Genomic DNA, 27,140 nt, shown 5'->3' on the forward strand with positions numbered 1-27,140 from the left:
CATAAAAATTATCACTATCACTATCCATCCCTACCATCACTATCACCACCCAAGTCCATCCAAGCCCACCACCACTACCACTATCAACACTATTACCATTAGACACCCCCATCTACTATCCCCACCAACACTACCCCCACCCTTACCCTCCTTCACTGCAACCATCCACCCCAATCTACTATCCCCACCAACACTACTCCCCACCCCACTCCTTTCACTGCAACCATCCACCCAATATTATCCCCACCAACACTACTCCCACCCTACCCTCCTTCACTGCAACCATCCACCCCATCTACTATCCCCTCAACAACACTACCTCCACCCATCTCCAACCAATACCCCCACCAATACCATCACCACCCATGCCCACCCACTATAAATAGGGTACAGTTCCCACCAGTAAGAGAAGGATGCAGAAATCCATACGAGTGTCTGTGTTGCTAACTTTGGTCACCAGCGCGCGGCCGAATATCCATTGAGACCTGCCCCCCCCCACGACGCTCGCCCTGCAAACTTAACCAACATCTTCTAAGGAGTGCCACTGAGAGGGCCCGGCACTGAGGACTCCTGCTTTCTCATGGAGAGGTGGACACGATCCTCGTGACGTCTTGAAATGTCCGCTGAGGATGCTCTCTCAATATACTTTTTTATTTTAGAGGCCATCCCCAAAAAGTAAACTTTGTCACGAGTCGTCTATCTCCAAGGACGGTCATATAGCACTGAAGATGGTCATAGGACTTTGAGGGCGTTGGTGGACTTTGAGGACGCCGTAAGACTTTTCAGGGCTATGGGGGAACTTGAGGGTGTCGTTGGACTCTATGAACGGTCGTAGGACTTTATGGACAGTCGTTGGGCTTTATGGGCGGTTGTGGGACTCTATGGATGGTTGTGGAACTCTATGGATGGTTGTGGGACTCTATGGACGGCAGTTTGATTTTTGAAGAACACAGAAATATGAGAAGAGTCGTCTAACTTAATAACTATTATTGTACTTTGAGGGTGTAAGCTTAGTGACGATGCCATAATTAAATTTTTAGAATGGTCGCGCGCGTATCCACACGTTAATATACACAAAGCCACACAAATATACACACAAACTTCCTTCTTCGGTGATCTTGGGAGAGGAAACTGGCAGAGTAATTATTAACATACGAAGCCTTCTATGTTAATACCAACCCATTCATCAGTACCTCCAGGAGCGCTCACCTAACACCTCTTAGACAACTTGTAGTTTGCGAACAACATTAAATGAAGAATAATTTTCATAACATAGTATGAGTATGTATCTGTTAAGGTTTAATAATCTATATATATATATATATATATATATATATATATATATATATATATAACGAAGAAGTCTGTCTGTGTGTTTGTTTATGTGTCTGCACGAGAATCTCGGAAACTACTTTACCGATCTGTAGTGATGATGGATGGTGTTATATGTAGTGATGATGAGTGGTGTTATATGTAGTGATGATGGATGGTGTTATATGTAGTGATGATGAGTGGTGTTATATGTAGTGATGATGGATGGTGTTATATGTAGTGATGATGGATGGTGTTATACGTAGTGATGATGGATGGTGTTATATGTAGTGATGATGAGTGGTGTTATATGTAGTGATGATGGATGGTGTTATACGTAGTGATGATGGATGGTGTTATATGTAGTGATGATGGATGGTGTTGGTGTTATACGTAGTGATGATGGATGGTGTTATATGTAGTGATGATGAGTGGTGTTATATGTAGTGATGATGGATGGTGTTATACGTAGTGATGATGGATGGTGTTATATGTAGTGATGATGGATGGTGTTATATGTAGTGATGATGGAGGATGTTATATGTAGTGATGATGGATGTTGTTATATGTAGTGATGATGGGTGGTGTTATATGTAGTGATAATTAGACAATAAAATAATAACAGTTTAATGCTAAAAAAATATACTTTGCTGTACCGTTGTAGTGGAATTTACACACACCGTTAATGAACTATTGATGGAAGAAGAAGTTTTGGGGACTGAACAGTAGTTGCAAACAGGGAGTTGCTCAGAGAGACAGACTACTCAGTTGAAGTTCTGGTGAATTTTCTTGAAGAAAATGAGCCTCACCTGGTGCCTGATCAAGCAAATGCTTATGAACAGATCTTGCAAAACGATACAAGCGGAGCAGGGAGGAATGATCTTTCTCGATGCACCTGGCGGGACAGGAAAAACATTGCTGATCAACCTTCTGTTGGCCAAAGTACGTCATCAGGGGAAAATTGCTCTTGCTGTGGCATCCTCAGGCATTGCTGCAACACTACTACTGTAGAAGGAGGACGTACTGCACACTCAACTTTTAAACTGCCTCTCAACCTCGCTCACAATGAGAATCCAGTGTGCAACATCAAAAAAGGATCGGCAAAGGCAAAACTCTTAGAAAAATGCAGCCTCATAGTCTGGGATGAATGAACTATGTCTCACAAGTTAGCGTTTGAAGCATTGGACAGGACCTTGCAAGACATACGAGAAAATGACCAGCTCATGGGTGGCATTACAATGGACATTGCTGGAGACTTTCGCCAGACCCTACCTGTCATTCCTCGAAGCACTCCAGCTGATGAACTGAATGCGTGCCTCAAGGCATCATACCTTTAGAGAAGTGTTCAGACACTCACCCTATCCACAAACATGAGAGTACATGTACAAGGAGATCAGAATGCTGGACGGTTTGCAAACCTTCTACTACAGATTGGGAATGGAACTTTCCCTGTTGATCCAAAAGGACAAATAATCATTCCTCAAGGATGTGGAAATGTTGTAAAGTCTTCAACTGAGCTCAGTAACATGGTCTACCCAAACATTATCCACCACTTCAAGGATCACAAGTGGCTGCGTGAACGTGCAATTCTGGCACCAAAGAATGAAACAGTGGCTGAAATCAACATGACTCTACTCGGACAGCTTCCAGGCAGTGAGACCTCATTCAAATCTGTTGATACAGTAATCGACCAGGACCAAGGAGTCCAGTACCCTGCAGAATTCCTTAATTCTTTGGAGCCCGCTGGAATGCCTCCTCACCACCTCACTCTCAAGATTGGAACTCCTATAATGCTCTTAAGAAATCTTGAACCACCAATCCTCTGCAATGGCACAAGACTGGTGGTGAAGAACATGATGCCACATGTACTGGAAGCTACAATACTGACAGGAAAAGCTGAAGGAGAGGACGTTTTTATACCAAGGATACCTCTCATCACCACTGACCTGCCATTTGAGTTCAAGCGACTTCAGTTCCCGGTTAAAGTGAGCTTTGCCATGACCATCTACAAAAGCCAGGGACAGTCCCTAAAGATGGTTGGCCTAAACCTGGTGTTTCCTTGCTTCTCTCATGGACAGTTCTATGTTGGATGCTCCAGAGTGGGAACTGGCAAAAATCTGTACATACTTGCTGCTAATGGCAAAACCAAAAATGTGGTCTACCTTAATGCACTACAGTGAGACAATGTGGAGCCTCCCGGAGGGTGGCGTCCTACCGTGGCCTAGCGAAAGACCCGCCCGGAGGGCGGCGATTCCGCTAGTAAAAATAATAAAATTAGTAATAATAATAATAATAATAATAATAATAATAATAATAATAATAATAATAATAATAATAATAATAATAAAAATAATAATAATAATAATAATAATAATAATAATAATAATAATAATAATAATAATAATAATAATAATATATTATTATTATTATTATTATTATTATTATTATTATTATTATTATTATTATTTAATACAAAAAATAGTATCTAGCATTATTTATAAGCAAACGATTTCATACACGCATTCTCTCTCCTGCCCAAAAATTATAAAACTAACCTGGATTTTTTCTTCTTAATTCAGCGTGAGGACAGCATGAGAAATAGAAGAAAAACATCAGTTAATAATACATAGCCTAAACATATCCCTCAGCCATCATCTCGTGCCTGTATCCCCAGGTAGCCTGCAGGGTATTGTACGTTATACACCATAAAAGCCTTCCCGTGTATTCGCTCAACGGAGTGTGACGGAAGAAATATCCAGGGCTACTTTACGCTTCCTTGGACAGATCTGGTATGTTAATATTTCTTTTAACGGCCGACGTCTTTTTCTTCGTTGTTACTGAAATCTGCAGCAGTTGCGTTTGCAGCCAATTTCTCTGCTTCTTGTTTTATACACCTGTTTACACTAGATTTATCTCTCGTCACTATTAACATCTACAGCATCTTAAGATAACTTTCCTATCTTCTTATCGACAGAAATATGTTTCCTTCGCTATCATTTTTTACATCACAGACTTTCCCGTTACCATAATTTACATTTACAACTGGAATCTTTCATTTTCTGTAATCTAGATTTACAGCAGATTAGATATACTGAACTCATTATTACCTCTCTCTCTCTCTCTCTTCCTAAGTTTCGTAATAATCATCAGTTCCTGTGCGTTCAGTTAAACACCGGAGGACTGCAACAATCTCATTGGTAAACTCAGCTAGAAAACTGCAAGCACCATACATATCAGTGTGGGAGGGAAACTGCCACCGTTATCAATGCTGCACACTTCGAGATGGCATCGGTAGTGTGAAAATTGCGCCACAGCTTTTAAAATTCAGTGGTAAAAAGCTCTGTACCAAAGTGAACATAGTGACGACTAAACTTAATAGTTTGCAACGACAACGAAGCATGAAAAACTGCTCCATATTTTGTTTCCCACAGAACCGATAATAATGAAACTGTTGATAGGATCAAAGTCTAATTATACCAAGTCAACCCACTTGGAGTCGAAAATTCGTCCTTCACTGCGCATGACGTCATCTGACCGGCAGCCCGGGAGGGTGGGGGTTGGTTGGTTGGTCCGGGGTGGTACGTCAGTTACCAGCTGGCCGTCGTGGTGTGAATGTCTATGACAATGCCTGATAATTTTGATAAATGCCCCGTATTCGGATGCATATCAAAAGGAGATTCAGCATCGGATCAGATGTACGTTTCAAGCTTTTGGCAGACTCCGAAACCGTGTCTACAGCTGTAGGGAGCTGAAATAATCTACAAAGTTACACGTAGATCGAGCAGTGGTCCTCCCCACTCGAAGACTTTCACCAACGTAGTCTTCGTTCCTTCCTCCGAGTCCGCTGGGAAGACAAGAGAACAAATGCCTGTATTCTTGCTGACACCAACTGTAGGAGCATCGAAGCTACCATTATCCATGAACAACTATGCTGGACTGGCTATGTTACCCGCATGGATGACAGTAGACTGCCAAAGCAGCTACTTTACAGTTACCTAACGAATAGTAAACGTAACGCTGGCGGGCAACTGAAAAGGTATAAGAATAGTCTTAAGACAAACCTGAAAAAGTGCCAAATCGACCCTCTCACCTGGGAGACGATTACTCCACACAGTAACACTTGGAGGAGCACCACACGGGAAGGTGTCAATACTTTCGTGTTAGCCCGACTGCATACCGAGGCAGACAAGCGCCATCACCGGAAAGACGCTGCTGCCCCTCCTCCCGCACTACATGTAGCCCCCCACATGTGCAACATTTGTGAACGACTATGCCGGACCCCTATCGGCCTCTTTATTCACCTCAGAACTCATCAACATTGGTGACAGCAAAGTAGTAGGAGTAGTAGTAGTAATAGTGTGTGTGTGTGTGTCTGTGAGTGGCGAAGCACGAGAGCAGCTGTTGTCTGGAATTTGGATAATTGTGGTGGTGTTCGTGGTGTCGTCGTGAGTGAGACAGTGGACGTCACTCTCCCTTCATCCTCATTTCAGAGTCAAAAAATTTGGCAAATAATTACAAAAAATAAACATAATAATGGTATCATAAAATAATGACATCGCTTTAAAGTTTGAGGCACATAATTGACGCAGTGTGATTCGTATCTACATTTGTGAAACCAAAATTTTGCGATACATTTTCTATTACACCAAGTAACCAAGTTTCCGTAAAATTCTTGCTCTCTTTCCATTAAACTGAGGTGGATTGAATAGTGCCTAATATTTGTTTAAGAAAAAACAAGAATATTGCTCTCTGAGAAACTTGTAAGGAAAGTTTATATCGTTTATGAAGTATTTGAAGGTACTCAAAAATATTAAATTATTCTAAGCCTTAGATACAGCAATTCCACATAGTAGAGCACTGGTTGCATTTACACAGTAGTGTCTACGTACAGTATCGCCATCATTAAGAGAAGTAATTTCTACAAAGTAGCGCATCTGTTGAAGCTGATACTGACCAGAACTTCCAGATGGTTATAGTATCGTTAGGAACAGGTACAGTAATTTCCAACTGGCAGCAGTATCAAATGTGTTTCCTAACGCAGAACACAATAGAAATATGCGTGCAACAAACTACAAAATGAGCTTTACAACATAAGAAAAGTCATCCTGCTTCATCATCATCATCTCCAACACAGAGAAAGTTTTATTTAACCTTTTTAAATCTTTTACCTGCTATAACGCAGGGTGGGAAAAAACAGACACTCACTTCAGTGCTGTTATTCAATAGTGCTGCTGATAACATGTGCTCTGTGATGCTGCTCACTGCCATTATAACAAAGATTGTAGAGAAAATTATTACAACCCTGCACATTTCACACTTCTCAATATCACAGGCCTTCCAGTGTGAGTTGGCACTTGGAGATCGCAGCAAAGCCCCACTTCACCTCCCTTCCTACACGTAACTAACTTTACACATGGATTAAAGCTCATTCTCGTCCCGTCAACCCTAGATACACACATTCGTATAATGTAAGGTTGAAAAGAAATCAAGTTTGTGTTTGACATATACTAAAGTTCGTTAAGTCAATATTGTGGAAGTTAACCAATTCTCCGCCAGCTTTTTAACCCCTTGTATTTGTTGGTTGTTCGTGTGAGCTAAATTGCCTTAATCCCCAACAAATCCCTTTATCCTGATCCGTGTTCAGCATTTCGAACAACAAGAGAAGTTAAACATTGGTAGTCTTTGAAAACACCTCGACTTTAGTTTACTACACCGTTATTTTTCCCAAGTCTCCCCAAGTTTATTTACAATTGACCCGAACAAAGTGCACGTAATAAAAGTCTTTGCAAGATGCAGAATGCATTTTAAAAGACCAATTGCAATACTGAAGAACTTCATGATCCTGACATTATTACCTCCTGCTTGAGAAGCCAAAGGGAAATTCAGTTTATTGCTGCAATGGTCAATTTACAATTTCTTGTAGATTAAGTGCATCTACAAGGAGAAACCTTTCAGCGATTTGTGTATAAAGGATTCAAAGACCCTAATTCACACAAAAAAAAATAATTCCATATGAACAAATTTCATAAAATCATTCACTCCTTGATAAAAAAAAGGTTAATATTATCATATTTCTAGTGTTAAGTCACTAGGTTATGAGTAATTCTGATTCACTGAAATTGATTATTTTACAAACGTCTTCGATATATATATATATATATATATATATATATATATATATATATATATATATATATATATATATATATATATATATATATATATATATATATATATATATATATATATATATATATACACATATATATATATATATATATATATATATATATATATATATATATATATATATATATATATGTGTGTGTGTGTGTGTGTCATTCGGTATAGGAGAAAATATTATACGTTTCCTCTAAAAACATTGGTAACAAACAAACGTGTCTTTGTGACTTGGTGTATAAAATTTTCTTCTATACCGAGTGACTCTTACTCTCCAGAGAAGAAAAATACAAGATATATTGAGCGTCGCTGGTTGCTATGGAGCTATGACGTCATTAATTCACTGAGTAAGGTTAAGTGATGATGTCGCTAAACTGTGTCTCGGTTACCACAAAGGTTCGTTCGTTATATTTTTTGGAACAAGGAATGTAAGCACGTATGTCTCATTTAAAAGGACGATACAAATATGGCGACTTAAAAAAAATTAACACACGAATCTCAAGAATATGAACGTTGTTTTTTGCAGCCTACAACAACTCGTACAAGTGATGAAATTACTAACATAACAATGGACTGCTATCTGCACAAATTTTGCAGCTATACGTATAAGGTGCCACATAACACTCATGAATCACATTAAACTGACCATTTTTACATATAGCTGTAGTATTGGTGGTACCAAGTATGTTGTTAAGGTGCATATAAATATCTTAAGCAAGAAACGTGTACCTGTAATGAAGATAAACTATAAATATGAGGTAAAACAGAAGAGACAAGATTCTTCACAAACACGTGAGAATCTGAACAAAAAAATGAAGCGTTTAACAGTGGACAACACAACATGGTTGCCATACTATTAAACAAGAAAATCATAATAAACGGACTTTATAAAAAAAGCAACGACGAACAACCTCTTCTACCAAGCCTTTATCCATTTCCGGATTACGATCATATAAAACTGTACATTAAGCCATCAGTTATATTTAGAGTTTTTAATATAATGATCAACCAGCCAAAAAGTACAAAAATGGTATACAAAACTTTACCTTTGACGTTGATATAATGCTGCAAACCTTATCCAAATTAATATACAAATTATATAAGACACGGCGCACAGTATATATAGCTACTAGTAAACAGTGAACCATACTTAGATGATACTTAATGAATTTAAACAAATAATTCAGCTCTTCTTACTTACCTTTTCACTTGGAATGTCGAGGGCGAGATGCGTTAGGGATATTTTTCTTCGTTCAATATTGTCCTCTATGAGTCTCGTTTGTTCTCCTTTCCTCTGCACCTCCTCTTTCTTGCCCCCGCAGTGATGGAGGCGGTGGAGAGGAGAGAGGGCCAGCTGAAGTACATCATGAGTGTGGAAGACCGACCAGTGCTCTAGTAGTTGTCTGTTCGTCAGAAAGTTGACCTGGCACTGGGGGCACCTGTGACCTTGTGATCCAATGCTACTAACAACACTTGACTCTTGACCTCCATCGCTACCAGTGCCTGATGAGAGGGTGAAACTTGATGATGGGCTGCACTGTGACCTATCCCGGAGCGGGTAATTGGACAAGGCTATAGAGTTATCACAGCTCTGACCAGAAGAGCTGGTGGTTGCGTTCTCGTAGGTCTCCCGGGTTGTTGTGGCTCTGAAATCTCTGAATGAGGCCAGAAAATGAGAGAGGGAATTCAAAATGCGGACAGGAGGTTTCGCGTGGCTTTGTGAGGTGGTAGGCGTGGTAGGGAAGGGGGCAGTACCGGTTCCTACCACAGATGACGTCTGGTGTGCAGAAGGAACGTCCAAAGTAACACTCGGGTTGAAGTCGGAGGTGAAAGTACTGTAGGGACTGACTGGCAGTGTGGCGTCACTAGAGGTCAAGTCAACAAGTGGAAGATCACAGGACGTGACCTCTGAGACAGCGACCTCAGACGCGCTGAGATAGTGAGGCGTGATGTCCGACCCTTCATAACGCAAAGTACAAACAGAAGACCCTCGAGATAGATCACCGTCCCTGCAGGTTATAGAGGAGATATATTGACTGACCCGAGCCTCGACATACTGCTCTCTGGATGGTTGGGCGGCAAGGTGGTTGTTTTTCTTCGGAGTGAGTGTCTTGGCGTCACAGAAGTCCTGAGAAGTGAACACGCGACATTCGGGATCTTGGTTGACATGCTGGGCACGTTCTCTGGCGGCCTTGTTGCCACTCTTTATATTTTTTGATGAACTAACGCTGAGAGGATCCCCTATCTCTTCAGTTAAAGGTACTGATAACTTGAGCTTCTGTGATGACTTGTCCCCAGGACTAGATGTTCCTTGCGGTGGAAGTGTGTTGCTGCGACGGAGGATAGACACCGTCTTTGTTGTCCCTGTAGCACGGATAGAAAACCGTCTGCCAAATCCAGAGAATCTTTTCGTTTCTTTTTTATTAGTCCCTGAATCCCGGGCATCTTTTTTACTAGTCTTGAGAACGTCTTCGACAGGATCTGGTCCATATACCTTCGACAGGAGGGAGATTTTTGACTCTCGACGTATATTAGCTGAGCTCTGTTTGCTTCTCCCGTATCTGACAGCTCCTGTGGCTCCATCACCCACAGAACAACATCCCTCTCTTTTCTCCACAGCTTCTCCACTTTGTTCGCGACTGTCTTTCTCCCCCTGGACACAGTGAGATCTCTTCTCAACGGCTCCACCACCTGCTAAGACAGACTCTGGACGACGACGAGTAAAAGAGCCGCCGTCAAATATCTTAGGAAACCTCATCGTACATAAGTAACAACCATATGGCACTGATCACATGGCTGACGTCCGTTCTGATGACGTGACTAAAGCTAAGCACATAAATGACACTGTTCTTCCTGCAGGCACACCATGACACCACACAAGGAGTTATTGGAGGGTTTGGTACAGTGCTCAGCTTTTTCCAACCAATGATAATTTCAATTTAGTATTAACATCAACACCGCAGAAAGTTTAACTCTACACCAATTCATTTTAGATTAATTCGTGAATTTGTGTTACTTATATATCAATTATCCAAAAATTTTAAGAACATTTCATTTCAATCACTTGAGCGAGTCACTTCTTTTCCAGCTGTGTCATGGCACGATAAAACCTGAAACAAGAAGAAAACTATTTATCTAGTGTACTGTACCAAATTTATCTATACAATGCAGTGTATACAATAATAGGTGAATCACTAATCCACTTTTCACAGAGAATGACAGGAACTATTGGCAGCAAAATATCCGCCCAAAAGCTTCTGCCATTAAGAGAAAAAGAAATATAAGAAAATTATATACAAAATATTGACAACAGATAAATTAGACGACCAACTGTCTCTACCAAACTCTGACACTCTTGATAAACTATTACACCTGCCTCCCTAGAGTTCCCGTTTTCCACTACTGAAGAACCTAACGTAAAGTGAAGTGTCAGCGGAGAAAGTGACTAGAGCGCTACAGTGGTAATGTGCATGGTCCTCACTATTACCTCATGGGTTCGAGTACTGACCCAAGACACGAGGGAAGCGTTTTTCTTATATCACACTTCCTAACATTTCAGGTTACCTCATTGGTACTCTAACTTCCTCCTGTACTAACACTGGACAATAAAAGTTATAACAAAGTAACAAAAGAAGGTACCAACCGCCTGAACAGCTAGTAAGCTGATAAGTGGTGAACTGATTATTAAAAAATAAATAGAAAATTATACAGTCCTTTAGCGCCAGGTGTTCAACGTGACAGTTACAGTATAACACCAACTACAAATATAACAGCAACGTAAAGAAAAAAAAGTTTAATATATCAAAACTTTCATTTTAGTGGAGGGAAGAAAACTAAAGATATAGGTAGTGGGGAGAGAGACAAGTCGGAGGTGGCCAGGTGGTAGCAGGGGCGGTGCAGGAAGTTGCGGTGGGTGGAGGTGGTCAGGTGAGTTCCAACTTCTCACTACCACCGTCATGTCCTCCGCCAGCCATAATTTACACCAAAAAATCATGTCCAACGCAAAGCTTTTCCCTATACAGCAAAATATTCTGTGTCAGTTCCCCTACATAATTATATTCACCCGTTTTCCCTGAGTGTACAGTACATTCCCGCGCACCCCAACACACTACTCCCCTCAGAGTAATCCAATAGTGCCATCGTGTTTCGTTCTTCGTAAATACAGTCGACGTCACTGTGTCTCGTATTCGGAAATATTAACATGAAAAAACTACCAAAGATTTGTTGTGGTCAACTTAACTTTTAAATTTTGCTTCGAAACAAAGTGCAAAAGCGTGAAACGCCCGGCCCTAAGTTGTTTGCGGAGTAACTACAAAACTGACATGAGCATAAACATCGTCTTACCAGATAAAATTTTCAGGTAACTGCCTCTACCTGGTAGTGCTGGCAGTAGTCCAGGAGCATTAGATTTGGAATGAAAAAAAAATGGCCCAAAGTTGAAATTTACAGTAATGGTGAGGAATCATGCCGAGGTCAACATATCCAAATAATACCAAAAACACCTTGAAGAATTTTATAATTAAAGATGGCATCAATGATGGCCGCCGATATGCTAGAGCTCCACGATTCAACCATATACATATCAATAAATCCAACTTAATTCTCTTAAAACAATAAATTTAATGATGGATCATAGACAAGTTCAGGCCTTTGCAGTTATAATGAAAGAAATGGGACATCACAGAGTCAAGGTCACCAGTTGAGGGCAAGGTGAAATACTAAAATGCACTAATTTGCTGGTATTTGGTTCAGTCTATATTGTAGAACCATAAAAATGTGGCTTGTTTTAAAGTTATAAATGGACAATTACAACTGTTACCTGTATGTACATTTTAATCTGTATAGGCATATGAACAAACTCTGCGAACACATCCTTCATCGCCAACTGCTATTGTGTCCATCCTGCTGCAACTCAGGCTGCAAACAGAATATAAACCCTACTCGCTTACGTCTGTTAGATCAGACACTGATGACACATGAATGCGTTACCGCCAACACTGAGAACGAACTCAGTGTTCAGCAGCACGGAATATCTCAGACTTGATGCCTGACGCTGCTGCCCAGAGTAGAACAGATAAATTGTGGACAAATTGTCTGGAACATGTCGTTGTGCGCCTTTTTCTCTGGGCTAAGAGGATAGATGGCTGGGAACTGCACCTCTGCTGCATCTGTAAGATGATCCCCCCTTCCACACAGCTGGTTATCTTGCATAAGCCCGTTTCTATGTTCAGCAGATGAAGGACCATCGGCTGACTATCACAACAGGTCACTTGAAGCTTTTCACTGAGAATGGACATTTCACAATACGACGCAGTGAACATTTCTGGGGAGGAAAGTTCCCCGATCAAGTGATTGAACGTCTGTTGAAATAGTCAGGGGGGGGCTGACACATTGCCGAGGAACAGCAGACAGCATACTGTTAAAGTGGGTACATGCCTAACCGCTCTGCACCCCCATCTGTGAGGTTCTTGTTGACGAAAGAAATAGATTCCTTAGCATTGAAAGCATTTTGGGTGACATCAAAATTATTGTGATAGGATGACAAACAACCAAGATATGTTGATTTTCTTAAATTTCTTATAGTTTAAGTTATTTTAATAATTCAGGACATTATCGGGGCAAGAGGTATACCCAGGTTAATATTACTATTGCTAATATAGTAACCTATTGTAATGAACGACTGCACATCACTGCCCATCATAACACACACACACAGACACACGCAAGCACACACACACACACACACACACACACACACACACACACACACACACACACACACACACACACACACACACACACACACACAGCCAACGTGTGTCCCTGTGTGAGTGTGTGTATAAGGTGTGGTCAGTTGACACAACGGACTCTCTCTCTCCCTCTCTGTGTTATGTGTCTGCAAGCCATACTAACAAATTTGCTGTTAATGTAGCAACATAATACACGCAGATCAGAGGCCCCTAATTACTAGAATAGTTTTTTTTTTTTACGGGGAATAGCCCACCCGGGCACTGGTCATCGACCCACTACGGGGCGTGGGAGGCGAAAAAAAATAAGAGTAAACAAAAAATAAAATAAAATAAATAAAATATTATATTAATATACAGTACACCACGAAGATGCCGGAAAACCAGCGTTTTGAAGTGAGACAGATTGTATGAGTATGGGAATGCATACTGGTTCTACAATGTCGAGGTCAGAGAACAAAATCACAGAATCAACACATTCAGAAGACATCTCCGGCAGTACCCTTACCCTGAGGGAGTGAAACTCTTGAGAGATGCTGTCCAACATGCTCGTCAAATCGCTCTGAAAATTAGGGAAGACAAATGGCTCGAGTGGTGTGCAACCTTTAATGCACACACCAGCCTGAGTGAACTCTGGAGAAAACTCAGGATAGCAACAGGAAAACCGCCCAGAGCTTCAGCCCACCCTCAGCCACTACAGGAAGCAAAAATAGCTTGGCAGAGAACTTTGCAGAACGCTCGTCATCAGCTCAACTACCTCCTGAAATAAAACTTCATCTACAGCAAGTACAACTGGGGAGAGAAGAAATAGTCAGACATGCACTTGAACAAACTGACACTACAGACTGTCTGTTTACTATAGAAGAAAAAAGAAGGGCCAGGAAAACAAGCAAAGACACCGCCCCTGGCAGTGATGGTAAAACTTACTCATTGCTCAGCAATGCAAGACTTGCTGGTGAACTTGCCTTTTTAACAGTAATCAACGCATCATGGTCAGCAGGCGAACTCCCGTCAGCTTGGAAAAGGGCAAACATTGCTCCCATCCCCAAACCCAATCTAGAATTTCAGACCAATATCACAAACAGCATGCATCGGCAAAACCGCCGAAAGGATGGTCCTTGCATGACTCCTCTGGAAAACTGGACCACTTCACCACAATATCTTTGAATTCACCAAAGGTGTCAGCAGTGCACACAGTTTGGCCACTCTCCTGGGATCGATTGGTCAAAATAAGGCAATCGTAGTATTCCTTGCTCTAGAGAAAGCATTTGAGCTGGCAAATGCACAGGCCATTGTAACCATTCTGGCCCGGAAAGGCGTCAAGGGATGCTTACTAACTTGGATTGCCAACTATCTCCAAAACAGAACAGCAAGAGTTACCTGTCAAGGACAAGTTTCAGACTACCAAAGACTGGGAAATGGCACACCACAAGGAGGAGTTCTTAGTCCAACTCTCTTCAACATCCTCATGGAAAACTTGTGTCGGCTCCCCTTTCAAGAGGGTTCCAGATTGCTATGCTATGCTGATGACTTAGTAAAAGGCAGAAACCAGATCAACAAAGTCCAAAGAGCACTAGACCTCATCAGTGAAGAATGTATGAGTCTCGGGCTCAAGATATCAATCCCAAAATTGAAAGCCATGAGGATTGGACACAATGATCCGGTGACACAACTGCAAATACAAGGTATTGCCCTACAATGGGTCAATGTATACAAATACCTGGGCATCTGGATTGACAAAGGCCTCAAATTTGACAAAGAGATAAACTATCTTAGGGATCGAATGGGCAAGAGAGTCAACATGATGAGAGCCATGACAGGACCCAAGGTGGGTGCGGGACATGTAGTCCTGAGAACGCTATATATACACGCCATGCGATCATTAACATATTGTGAGGCACCGGCTCTTAACACACTGCCTGAGTGCCAGTGGGAGAAATTTGAGGTTGGTCAGAATAACGCTGAGAGTCATTGTCAAGGCACCAATGTGGACAAGAATTGAAAACTTGCACTTGGAGACAGGTCTCACATCTCTCCAATCCAGGACGTAACGATTAACAATGTGCTTTGTAACAAAACTGATTACCAGGGCTCGGGAAAGTGAGATCAAGAATGAACTCTTTAGAGCACTGAACCTTAACAGGGATGCCTTTAACAGGAACACATGGCCATTGTGTGCAGTTGACTCTGTGAATCGACTGGGATTGAAAGACACAATCCTCAGTAAAGAACCTGATATAATGAGCCCTACTAAAGTACCCCAGCACCGTGGGAGTCACCTCCAGCAGTCTTCAACATTCTACAAGCTGGGACAAGAAAGGCTGACTGTAACCCACATGAGCTCCGACAGGTAACAGAGAGAAACATGAAGGCTTTAACACCACACAATAGTACAGTGTATTACACAGACGGTTCAGTAGAGCCCACCAGTACGAAGGCAGGAGCAGCCTTCACCATAGAAGGAGGTAATACGGACCTTTGGAGAACCTCAGATGGATGCTCAACTTTGCAAGTTGAGCTAGCTGCCATATTTGGAGCCCTAAGACACGCTTCCATAAATAGTCAACAAGGCGTTGTAATACACACTGACTCACGATGTGCTATTGAAGCACTACAATGCAGAGACCCTAGAGACAACATTCATCTCATAACATCCATTGTTGGTCTACTACGAGGGTTAAGACTACAAGATCGGCAAGTTATCATTAACTGGGTGCCCAGTCATATCGGAATCTCAGGGAATGAACGAGCTGATGCTGCTGCCAAGGCTGCTTTAAGACAGCGAAACATTGAGTTGAACATCCCGCCCAGTCAGGAGCAAATAAAGAAGACCACACTAACACGAACAGCCCAGTGGAAAAAAGAAAAACAGAAGATGAACACCAGAATCACGAACGGCCAAGTGGTACTATCTGGTCACGAATTATGAGAGACCACCACTCATTAAGGATATAACAAAAAGGGAAGAAGCCATCTTCCACCGACTGAGACTGGGATACCCAAGCAAATGGGAAATCATTGTACAAGTACCAGCAGAGCAGTGCATGTGCAAGATCTGCGACAGCGGAGCAGAAAACTCACTGCAGCACTACCTCATAGAGTGCCCTGGAACACAATTAGCTAGGAGAAACATACAATCCCCTATCACAGCAGAGAAGGTTGCCAAAATGCTAACCACTAACCACTCTCAAGAAACCCTACAGTTTCTTACCGAGCATCCACCCCCACGCTAGTGGTGATGTACACTCGCAACAAAAAGTATCGGTGCATACTGTAGTGTGAACAATTTGAGACCAGTGACGATAGGTATTGGGAGTTGTTCCAGCCGTATGTTGGCAACCCTGATTGTCAGCCATATGGCAACACCTAGTGGAGGGGGGGGGGTTATGAGGATACACTTACCAACCTTCCCGACATATCACAGTGTATACGTATCGTTTCGGAACTCGTCGATCTCACCCTGCACCAATACTTTTTGGTGCGAGTGTACAGTTAACTAAAAAGATGCTGGTGTTTTATCCCAGCAGTGGGTGGACCAGCATTTTAGCTTAAGGTCCGCGTAGGTAATATTCCTACAAATCTTAAAAAAGAAAAAAAAAGCCGTGAAGATGATTCAACTCAACGCTCTCAAGCCGACAACACATCCTCACCTGAAGCTTCTCGCCACACAGCAACTCCCCAGCACCGCATTATACATACAATATACTTGGAGTTACCATATTCTGAGTTTCTGAGTGCGAACTCTCCTTTATGTACGTATGTATGTGGTCCTAAAGAAAGAGTAAGTTGACACTAAAGAAAGAGAAATTTGACTAACTGCGCCACATACTCACGCTACACGGTCATATATTGCCACGTAGATAGATAGAAATTATCATTGCATAATTATATATTTGACATCAAGACATGACCCTGACAGTTTCTGTCCCCTTGTTTCACCTCAATACAACCCATGTTGTATTGTTTCCCTCACTTATTATATCAATGTATGTCAACACTGTAAAATGTGTATATACTTATAAAACTAGTAAATACGGTGGGAGTGGAATAACAGGAGCTTTCTGTAGATTGACAGCTTAAAATAACAATATAAAAGCATGTTGCGGTATTTTAAAATGTATGTATGTTTATGTCACCCAGAAGCAATTTACATGACGAAATTTGCCGTGCAGTGTTAGTAAGCTGTACATATTTATATATCATGAAAGACGGGCAATAACAGCAGTGTCCCACGACGATTATCAACCCTGAAATAACAAGAGAAAATGGAGTTTGTTGAATCCTCACACACTCACTGTACCTATGAAGTACTCACGACCGGCGACGCACACGACTACCTGCGGCAGGGTAGGTCCCTCTCATCGCCATATGAATTGTCAAGGGCATCCATATTCCCGACTACTCCAACTTCAACATTCACCTGACCAATGTATCATGTAGCTAGAAACCCTTATCGCATTCACGAACTTCGTTATTGATAAGTCAAATGGCAAGGGACCCTCACCAGACGACACAAAGAGGACGTAGTGTTAAGTTAGGAGTCATCCCAGAGGAAAGAGAGAGAAAACCTGAGGGCCCTACACTTACTCCTCCAAGGTTCTCAACAATTACTACGGGGGGTGAATGTCCTTTTACCCTTAAAGGTTCGTGCGTTAATAAATCTGACAATAGTAAAACATTGACTTTATAATTTCAGAATTATTTTGCGTTCATCTTGGTGGCATTCTTTAAGTCTTCGCTTAAGGGAAAATATCATGTGTTTTTTTACACCACCTGTTGAGAGGCAAATTAAATTAAGAACATTTAAGGAAACTGTTTACGGAGTAAGTCTGTCATAGTCAAAGAAAACTGATACAATTACATTTATTTTCCTGAAGTACAGAATGGACCGAGTAGTGCTTTAGAGGTGGAGACAGGAGGGGATGGAGGTGAAGAATTGAAGCAGTATAAATGGAGAAATGAGAGGTAATGGTGGAGAAAGTGATGGTAGTGAACTTATTGTTGGAATAGGCGATGGAGGACGAGACAGGTAAATGAGATAGTGGAGGAGGAGACAGGTAAAGGAGATGATGGAGGTGGAGGAGGAGGCAGGTAAAGGAGATGATGGAGGTGGACGAATGGTGATGGTCAACGGTGGAGGGGTTGAGGAGTATTAGTACCGTAACCCAGGAGGTAATGGCGTGAGTCATCCCACAAGTGTTATTACCAGTACATTACACTGGTGCTCCTGCTGGGCCACGGCAATGTCCAACTCTGACCACACACACACACACACGCGCGAGCGCCATGAGCAGCCCACACCACCCACTATTTTTATTAATCCCTAAAGCTAATTCTCCAAACTTCAGGCCAATTTCACTCACATCCTGTATGTGTAAAGTCCTTGAAAGAGTTGTTCTAAACCGTCTCATGTTTCAAGTCAAAGACAAACTCGCCCCTAATCTGTACGGGTTCATGCCCGGGCGTAGCACACAGACATGCTTAGCAGAATATCTTGTTCACTCAAAAGATAAGACACAAACAGCCTTCATAGACCTTAAATCAGCCTTTGATGTAGCTAATAGAGACATTATACTTGAGCAACTAGCTAATTTTGGCATCCAAGGTAACCTCCTGACATGGATAAAGGGTTATCTGTCCAACAGGTATGCCAGTGTTCTGTTTAGGGGAGTTAAAAGTACCAGAATGAGATCATTTGAGCTTGGCACGCCTCAGGGAGGAGTGTTAAGTCCTATGCGCTTTAATATACTGATGCACAAGCTTATTGCTGACATTCCAGTTCAGCCAAACGAGGCTGTAATATGCTATGCTGATGATATCTGCATTATGACACAAACCAAACTCAGGCTCCAAGCCTTGCTGGATGTATTTGCTCGGAGAACTGTTGGATGTGGTCTCATAATATCTGTTGACAAGACGAGGGTCCTCAATCCTCGTCCTGCTCACCCTCTGCTTCTTGACTAAAACATTAACAGCATGCCCTTGGAACTATGTAGCTCCTATATATATCTTGGAATTTGTGTGAATGATGCAAACTTTGTCGGCAACCTTCGTGACAAGCTAATGCAGCGCATTAAACCCCTCAGAACCCTTGTTGGCAAAGGCTATGGAATTAACATCACCTATGCTCTTACTTTCTATCTTCACTTCATTCGTTCTGCAGTTGACTATCATGCTCTCCATCTTGTGACTATTCCGCCTAAACAACTCAACAGCCTTGAGGTAGTGCAAAATGAAGCCATGCACATCATCCTAGGTTGCCCAAAATCAACCAGAATTGTAAACATGAGGAAAGAGCTCGGACTGCCCTCCCTATCAGAGATGATAGCTCTACTTAATACCATGTTTTGTGTCAAAGATTTGAAGAACAATGGTTCTCAAACTACAGCTCAAACTGAGTTGATGTTCTATCTAAGTAATCCTGACCATCTCGCCAACCTTCCACAAAAGACTCTCTTTGGGGCGTGGCTTCATAAAAGTTTTTGCAGATCTCTTGAAACTGAATGTCCCAATCACCCCAGACGAACCTATTAATGCCATTCCTCCTTGGCTGGACATATCAGTTCCTATTAATTACACTCCTGTTGGTAGTAAGCAAATGTTAAACACCGATGTGGTGAGATGTGTCACACTAGAAACTATTAACAGACACATAGAGAGTATTAAATCAAGTGAATGTTATGTTTTACTGATGGTTCTGTGCAGACAAACACAGGTAGAACAGGCTGTGCAATTGTAATATATAAAAAAAAAGAGATGACAGTGTCAAACAAGCAAAGGCTGAACAACTGGGCCAGCACAACACAAACTGAACTAACTGGAATCTACTTAGACACACACTACCTCAAAGAAAATGGAGGTGGGGTGATATTCTGTGACTCTCAAAGTGCTTGGAAATCAATGAACAGCCCATCAGGCTCTGTGTCTAAAGTTGTATGTGATATTAAAAGGAATGTGATAACTGCCAATGAGAACAACTTTCGTATCGAATTTGTGTGGATTCCGTCCCATGTTGGAATCAGGTATCATGCCCGTGCTGATAGACTGGCCAATGAGGCATGTAAGAAAGAAAATGTTGACCGTGACCTTGGCCTGTCCAATGCTGTAATTAAAAACATTCAAGTCAGAATCATGAACTCTGATCTCGAAGAAGTGAGAAATGCAGAGAGACCTGACAGTTGTAGCATTAGTAAATATGACAAATTTTGTGACAAGAGGTACCGGTATGGCCAGCATAAGAACAGAATCAGACAATGTGATGTAGTCGTGGCCAGAATTAGGCTAGGATACAGACACATCTGGCAAGTTAGTAACGCTGTACCCATACCGGGACACTCAGCATGTAAACTTTGTGATAAACCTTTAAAGCATACACTTGAACACTATATTATTGAATGTGACACTGTCAAAGACTTCAGGCCACCTGACTTATTGTATCTTGAACTATGTAATTACTTCATTGAATCAGGTGTGCTTGAGGACATTTTTGCTGTTTATCCCAAATTTGCTAGCCCACACTGATTAGTCTTCAATTAGAATATGACTCCAATGTACAGTATGTGATTCACTGACCTATATATACTGCTAATGAATATGATGTATTTCCTTCTTTGTGTACGAACCTCTGTCCTGCATGGCAGTGAACAGTGGCATTACCCACATGAATCTGACCTATATATAGTGTCAATGAATATGATGCATTCTTTGTGTACGAACCTCTGTCCTGTATGGCAGTGAAGAGTGACATTACCCACATGAATCTGACCGACGTATATGTATGTATGTATGTATGTGTGTATGCGTGCATATGTGTATATATATGTACATGTATATGTGTATGTATATATGTATATGTATGTATATGTGTGTGTGTACATATATGTATATGTACTGTCAATGAATATGATGCATCTCTTTGTGTACGAACCTCTGTCCTGCATGGCAGTGAACAGTGACATTACCCATATGAATCTGACCTCTATACATTTATAGTTGTTAATGAATATGATGTATTTCTTTGTGTATGAACCTCTGTCCTGCGTGGCAGTGAGAAGTGATACCACCCTCAGTGTCAAGACCTGACTGAATTACTCAGAATAGGCAAACTGTACTACAAGCTTTGTCAATAAATTTGTTAAACTAAGCTAAACTATTACAAGTACACTTCCACAAAACACACGCCATGATCTGTCAGCAGACCCTCATCCTGCTCCCATTACTTACACAACGCCCAGACATACGTACACCACGTACAAAATCTACACTACCTGAGCCGCTTACTCACATACCACATACGCCGCCCACAAATTCCATACACCACTACGCCGCCCACACCTCCCAAACATCACATACGTCGCCCACACCTCACCTCACACAAATACACACACACACTCGCGCGCGCACTATATACGCCGCGGACCACAGGGTCTCCTCAGAATGAACCAACCGCTATAACCACACTCTGACCACACGAGACACACCACATGCATCGTTTCAGCCCCTCGCTTATCCTGCTATCACTGTGACTGACTACACCCTAGCACTGATAATACACTTCCCACCCCCGCCCTCACCCTAACACCTTTGTCTACCCTTTTGCTCATACTTTTCACTTTATTAATGGTGTTACTGATGGTTTCTATCACAAGTCTTCTCCGGCGGGGTGTACTGCAGTTGTAATTATAATACTGTTGATTTTACCTCAGAAACATCCGTGACATTTTAATATTTTTCTCATCAAAACTTCCCAAACAATTCTGATTTTTCCCCACTGCTCGTGAGGCGAGGCGATAGAATTTTCGTGTTAGATCGGCGAAAATAATTCTAATATTTGCCAGTCAATTGAAGAGCCTCTCACCTCTCTCCCTTTTTTCCTCCTAGTTTGGGCAGGAGCCTTAATGGTTGACCAAGATTATAAGATAATAAACAACAGGTAAATAGGTTATCAGAACCCGGTTTAAATTCACATCTTCAAAATATTCCAAAAATGTAAGAGTGAGTCCCATAGGAATGATGGCTCATTAGTATCATTGGGGATACACTACAATGAATATTACGGTACACAGGGTGTAGTGTGGACGGCACTGCATTCAATTGCCTTTACTTCCCCAGCTGTAAATTTACGTACCCATTCATCACTAGGTGAAATTGAAATTGATATACTTTATTGACCATAAAACTATTACATCAAAAGGACAGGGTAGTATACTACTCCCACCCTCACCTTTGCCATCCCCTTCTGGGGTTTACAAAAAGTTATAAATGTTATAACAATACAAGAATTATTTTTATATTAATGAAATAGTTAATTTTGACATGAACACTGTACTACATTAAAAGAACAGACAATGTAATCTTACACGAAGATAAATGTCATATCCTTGGAGCAAATCTTTTATACATTGTAAGAATTATCTTAATCTTCCCATTATTAATCATCCAACAAACTTGTTTCTTTAAAGTAGTGATCTCACTGTTCCTGTATGGTTGGATTTGTTCACATCCTATTACATAATTTTGTAGTGTATGAGCATCCCTAAGATGACACAGGTGACAAGGTTGACTCTCCCCTCCACTTATCTACCAGTAATATTTGTATCCCAATCTTAGTCTCATTATAACATCATCAGTAGGAAAACTTGGGGAGGGGTTTCAACCCTTCGAACAGGGAGCAAACTCTGTATCTACTTGGCCATCACACTCTAGCAACGCACTGAGATGAATGGTCATCATTCTTCGTCGATGGTTATAATTAACAGTACTCTCCTTGCACTGCTGCATCATCATATAACCACACTGCTCCCACAGTCCAAGTAAACGCCTATTCACAACCCACAGTATGTAACAGCACAATTTGTATTATATAAATATTTACCCAAACGTATATTACCCATATAATCACCAAGTCATTCATCCATGAGTATGAATCAATTGGTGGGTTGACATTTCCTCTGGGGAGTGGGCGAGGTCAAGCTTGGTCAGCACAGCTCAGCAACAAACATCTGACGCGTTTCCTTTTAAGACCTGCCTGACCACCCTCTCCTTGGTGTGAGAGAGACTATCATATCACCTGTTACCCAGTGAACAACTCACTTAAGTGCTCTCCTACACAAGTGCACTAAGACATTTCCCTGAGCAGAGAAGGTACAATATACTCTCAACTGAACTCAGTACCTGTGAAACTATATTTTTCTACAATAAAGCAAAACCAACAAAGTGTTTACTTCAGCCCTGCCACTTATCAAATCAAGAACTTATATATATATATATATATATATATATATATATATATATATATATATATATATATATATATATATATATATATATATATATATATATATATATATATATATATATATATATATATACTGTATATAATTTTTATATGGTCATAGAGTGGTAAGTACAATAATGTATATGCAAACATCACCACCAAACTTCGTGTAACTCACTTTCACACAAGGCAGTTCAAGCAAAAATCATTTTCTTTTCCTAATTTTCCGAGTAACTCGTACAATTATACACAAAGTAGCTTCGAACCTGCAATTTCAGTTAATTTTATTTCCAGTATGATCACTAGGGCGTATTCCTGGAGCGATAAAGACGCATAACTGTTGGTCGTTTACACTGTGGAGAGGCGCCCAGGCGTGACCACCACCAGGAGGCAGGAAACTACAGGGTAGTCAAGGTCAACACTACCACACAGTATCCTCCTCCGCCAGATGTGGTCACCGCACCACAAAATTACATTAACCTTGAGATATCTGTTGTGACCAAATTCAGATTGCCTCATGGAGGTGCGGGGATCTCAATTTTCTCTACTTGCAAGACAAATATCACTAAACAAAATTAAGATAATGAACAGTACATGTAGAAGCTTAAGATAAAAAATAGCATTGTTGACGTCTCGATTGAATAGGTAAACACTGACACTGAACCTCAAGAGACCAGGTTTGATTCCCAGCCAAGGCAGTGTGTTCCTGGTCAAATGGTTCTGTTCAGGTGTGAATGGGTCATGAGGTCGCCCTGAAGGGTAAACCTCGCCGTAAAGTAGACTGCTGGAGGTGACACCACCACAGTTACCCAGGTCGTGGTAACACTCTAGTCTAGACCAAGAGTTTATATTTATAGCAGTCTAAAAATTTATTGTGTGTTACATGGAAAATATCGCCCCCCCCCCCACCTTAAAAAAAATTAATAGATATTATTTCACTTGAAATGTCTTTTTATGTAACTTCAATAAAATATCTAATTCTTAATTCTGTACGACCTTAGTTTATATAAAGTGCTCAGCTAAACCCTATTTAGTACCTTCTCAAACAAGTTTATATCATTTACTTATTGTCTACATTTTATTGGGCGAAAATCTAAATTTTTATTAAATGGCTGCCAGCACTCGCTAATACGCTAGCCATTATTACCACAACATAAACCTTATATGAATGTGAAGAGTTGGTTGGCGTGGCCACATCCTGTCTTATAACCATCTCTCACAAAGATCACTCACAGGGAGACAAAGACGAGTACTGAAGGTTGGTACATTGTAAATGTGTAACACGCAGTTGCGAGCAAATGTTCGCCCAAACGCCTGATATTTTTAACGGTTGAACCATTCCCTCAACTGCTTATCTACCCATAGATAATGGTATAATATTTCATTTGAGTGGTACATTTTCGAACAAGAGTGTAGACGCAGAAAGGGAGTTTTCTTCGTGAGACATTTGAGACTTCTAGGCTGGACATTGCTGTGAGGTGGTAACCGCCAAACACTGTAATAATCTCAAAGTTATTTGCTCATACAGCCGAGGGTTGCGTGGTGCTGCTTCTCGCTGTGTCGGGCTAGTAGGAAGAAAGCTTTCTCCTCACAGTAATAGTCGGTTTTGAGGATGTTCCCCTACACCCACGATTCACCTACTTAGTTACGAGCAATTTTCGCACTGGCTCACAAGTTTCTGAGGTACACCCAATAAAAAATTATTTGGCACCCGTGTCATATTGTATCACGCCGTAAGGGTGCCGAATAATTTTTTATTGGGTGTACAGTAATCCTGACTCACACCATGAAAGCCAACACTAGTCTCGGTACTTATGTACAGTACACCCAATAAAAAATTATTCGGCACCCTTACGGCGTGATACAATATGACACGGGTGCCAAATAATTTTTTAGTGGGTGTACACTGGATTATTCGTTTAATCATTTTACGGTCACGTTTTTAATATTCAAACGTTAGTTATTTCCAATTATCCCCTCACGGACACAAACTAGCACACAGCGGCGCTGAGTTTTTCTGCGTGTTTCTCGACAACGTTCGGTACTTCGGTTATGATATTTTGCTGCTGCTGCTGTTGTTGTTATTGCTGTTGTGTTGGCACATCAAGGGTGTCCTGGGAGGATGCAGGCTAACTTAAATATCATATCGTGAAATATACTTTTTAATTAATTATACATTATATTCGACTCCTTCAGTGTTATTGTTAAACGCTAGGCACCCGTGATGTTGATAAACAAGACCAAGACCCACTAATGTGATGAAACATGAGACTGCATATGTAAAAAAGGAACGAACGATCATCCCCCCAAAAGAGAAAAAGATAATGAAACTTTACAGAACACGATAGGACGATCAGTTAAGGTCCCACTAACCATCCCAGAAGTGGCATTTATCAAGGAACAATACATTCCTTCCGCTAGCCTCCACCATCATTTCCTGTCTACTTTAACATGTCAGCAAGGGCCCCTACGTCTTATATACTGTAAACCACTCGCCTCCCCGCGGTCACCATTAATGTACTGTACACACGCACTACTGAAGCTTTTGTGAAAACTTTTCGTTGGCCAGTGAACAAAGGGAAATAAATTGACTGCACTCTACGTTATTATTATTCTTATTTAATTCTTATTTAAGAACATTTAGCTGTACCCCTCCTGTCAGGCTGTCACTATGTTCTCCCTCTCTCTCTTTCTCTCAGAAGAATGTCCTGGGTATTTACCAAATCATCATTACCTAACTTCATCACCTCTTCTCGCGTGAAAAAATAAAATTCTCGCTTTACAACATTCCACAGAAATGTTGTAAAATTATCGTTTCTCAAAAAATCCGCAATAATAACAAGATAAAACGGATCATATGAAGATCCTCTCCCCCAAACCTACTTGGGGGGGAGGATCTTCATATGATCTAGCCTGGGGGGGAGGATCTTCATATGATCAAGCCCAGTCGCGCTCATCTGAAGATCCACCCCCCCCTAACCTAACCTAACCTAACCTAACCAAACCTAACCTAACCTAACCAAACCTAACCGAACCTAACCTAACCTAACCTAACCTAAAACCAAACCAAACCTAACCTAACCTAACCAAACCTAACCTAACCAAACCTAACCTAACCTAACCTAACCCAACCTAACCTAACCTAACCTAACCTAACCTAACCTAACCTAACCTAACCTAACCTAACCTAACCTAACCAAACCTAACCTAACCTCCCCCCCAAACCTACTTGGGGGGGGAGGATCTTCAGTTGGATACTTTGGGGGGGAAGATCTTCATATGATCCGATAAAACATTTCTTCAGCTTGGTACATGACGTGTACTCTGGGCACCGTATAATTAATGCTCTCATTTGTACCAAGGCTGATTTTCCCTAAGACTTTGTACAGTACTTAATAGTCATAGTACCGGTAGCAAATTGCATTCATTACCCCGTTTACTATACAATAAAACGAAATAGACAATAAATGAAATAATATAACCAAATCGAATTGTATCTAGAAATATGTAAACGCAAAACTGCATCACTATAAAATCTGACTCACTGTACAACTGCACCATTGTACAGCTGAGAACCGGCCACACTGTAAAAATATAACCCTGTAGGTAGAATTACATCAGTGCAA

General features: G+C 41.1%; 1 protein-coding gene across 1 annotated transcript in view; it reads right to left on the minus strand.

Moving 5' to 3' along the window:
• Window positions 1–531: 531 nt before the first annotated feature.
• Window positions 532–27,140, minus strand: part of LOC121879604 — a 27,411-nt gene continuing 802 nt past the window's right edge. Inside the window, exons 2-3 of the mRNA XM_042386272.1 lie at window positions 8,693–10,601; window positions 532–696 (exon numbers count right to left, since the gene is read on the minus strand). Coding sequence (XP_042242206.1) covers window positions 532–696; window positions 8,693–10,249 — 1,722 coding nt within the window. The 5' untranslated portion in view covers window positions 10,250–10,601. The remainder of the gene's footprint in view (window positions 697–8,692; window positions 10,602–27,140) is intronic.

The sequence above is a fragment of the Homarus americanus genome, unplaced genomic scaffold (assembly GCF_018991925.1).
Source record: "Homarus americanus isolate GMGI-L3 unplaced genomic scaffold, GMGI_Hamer_2.0 scaffold53876, whole genome shotgun sequence".
NCBI classification, from domain to species: Eukaryota; Metazoa; Arthropoda; class Malacostraca; order Decapoda; family Nephropidae; genus Homarus; species Homarus americanus.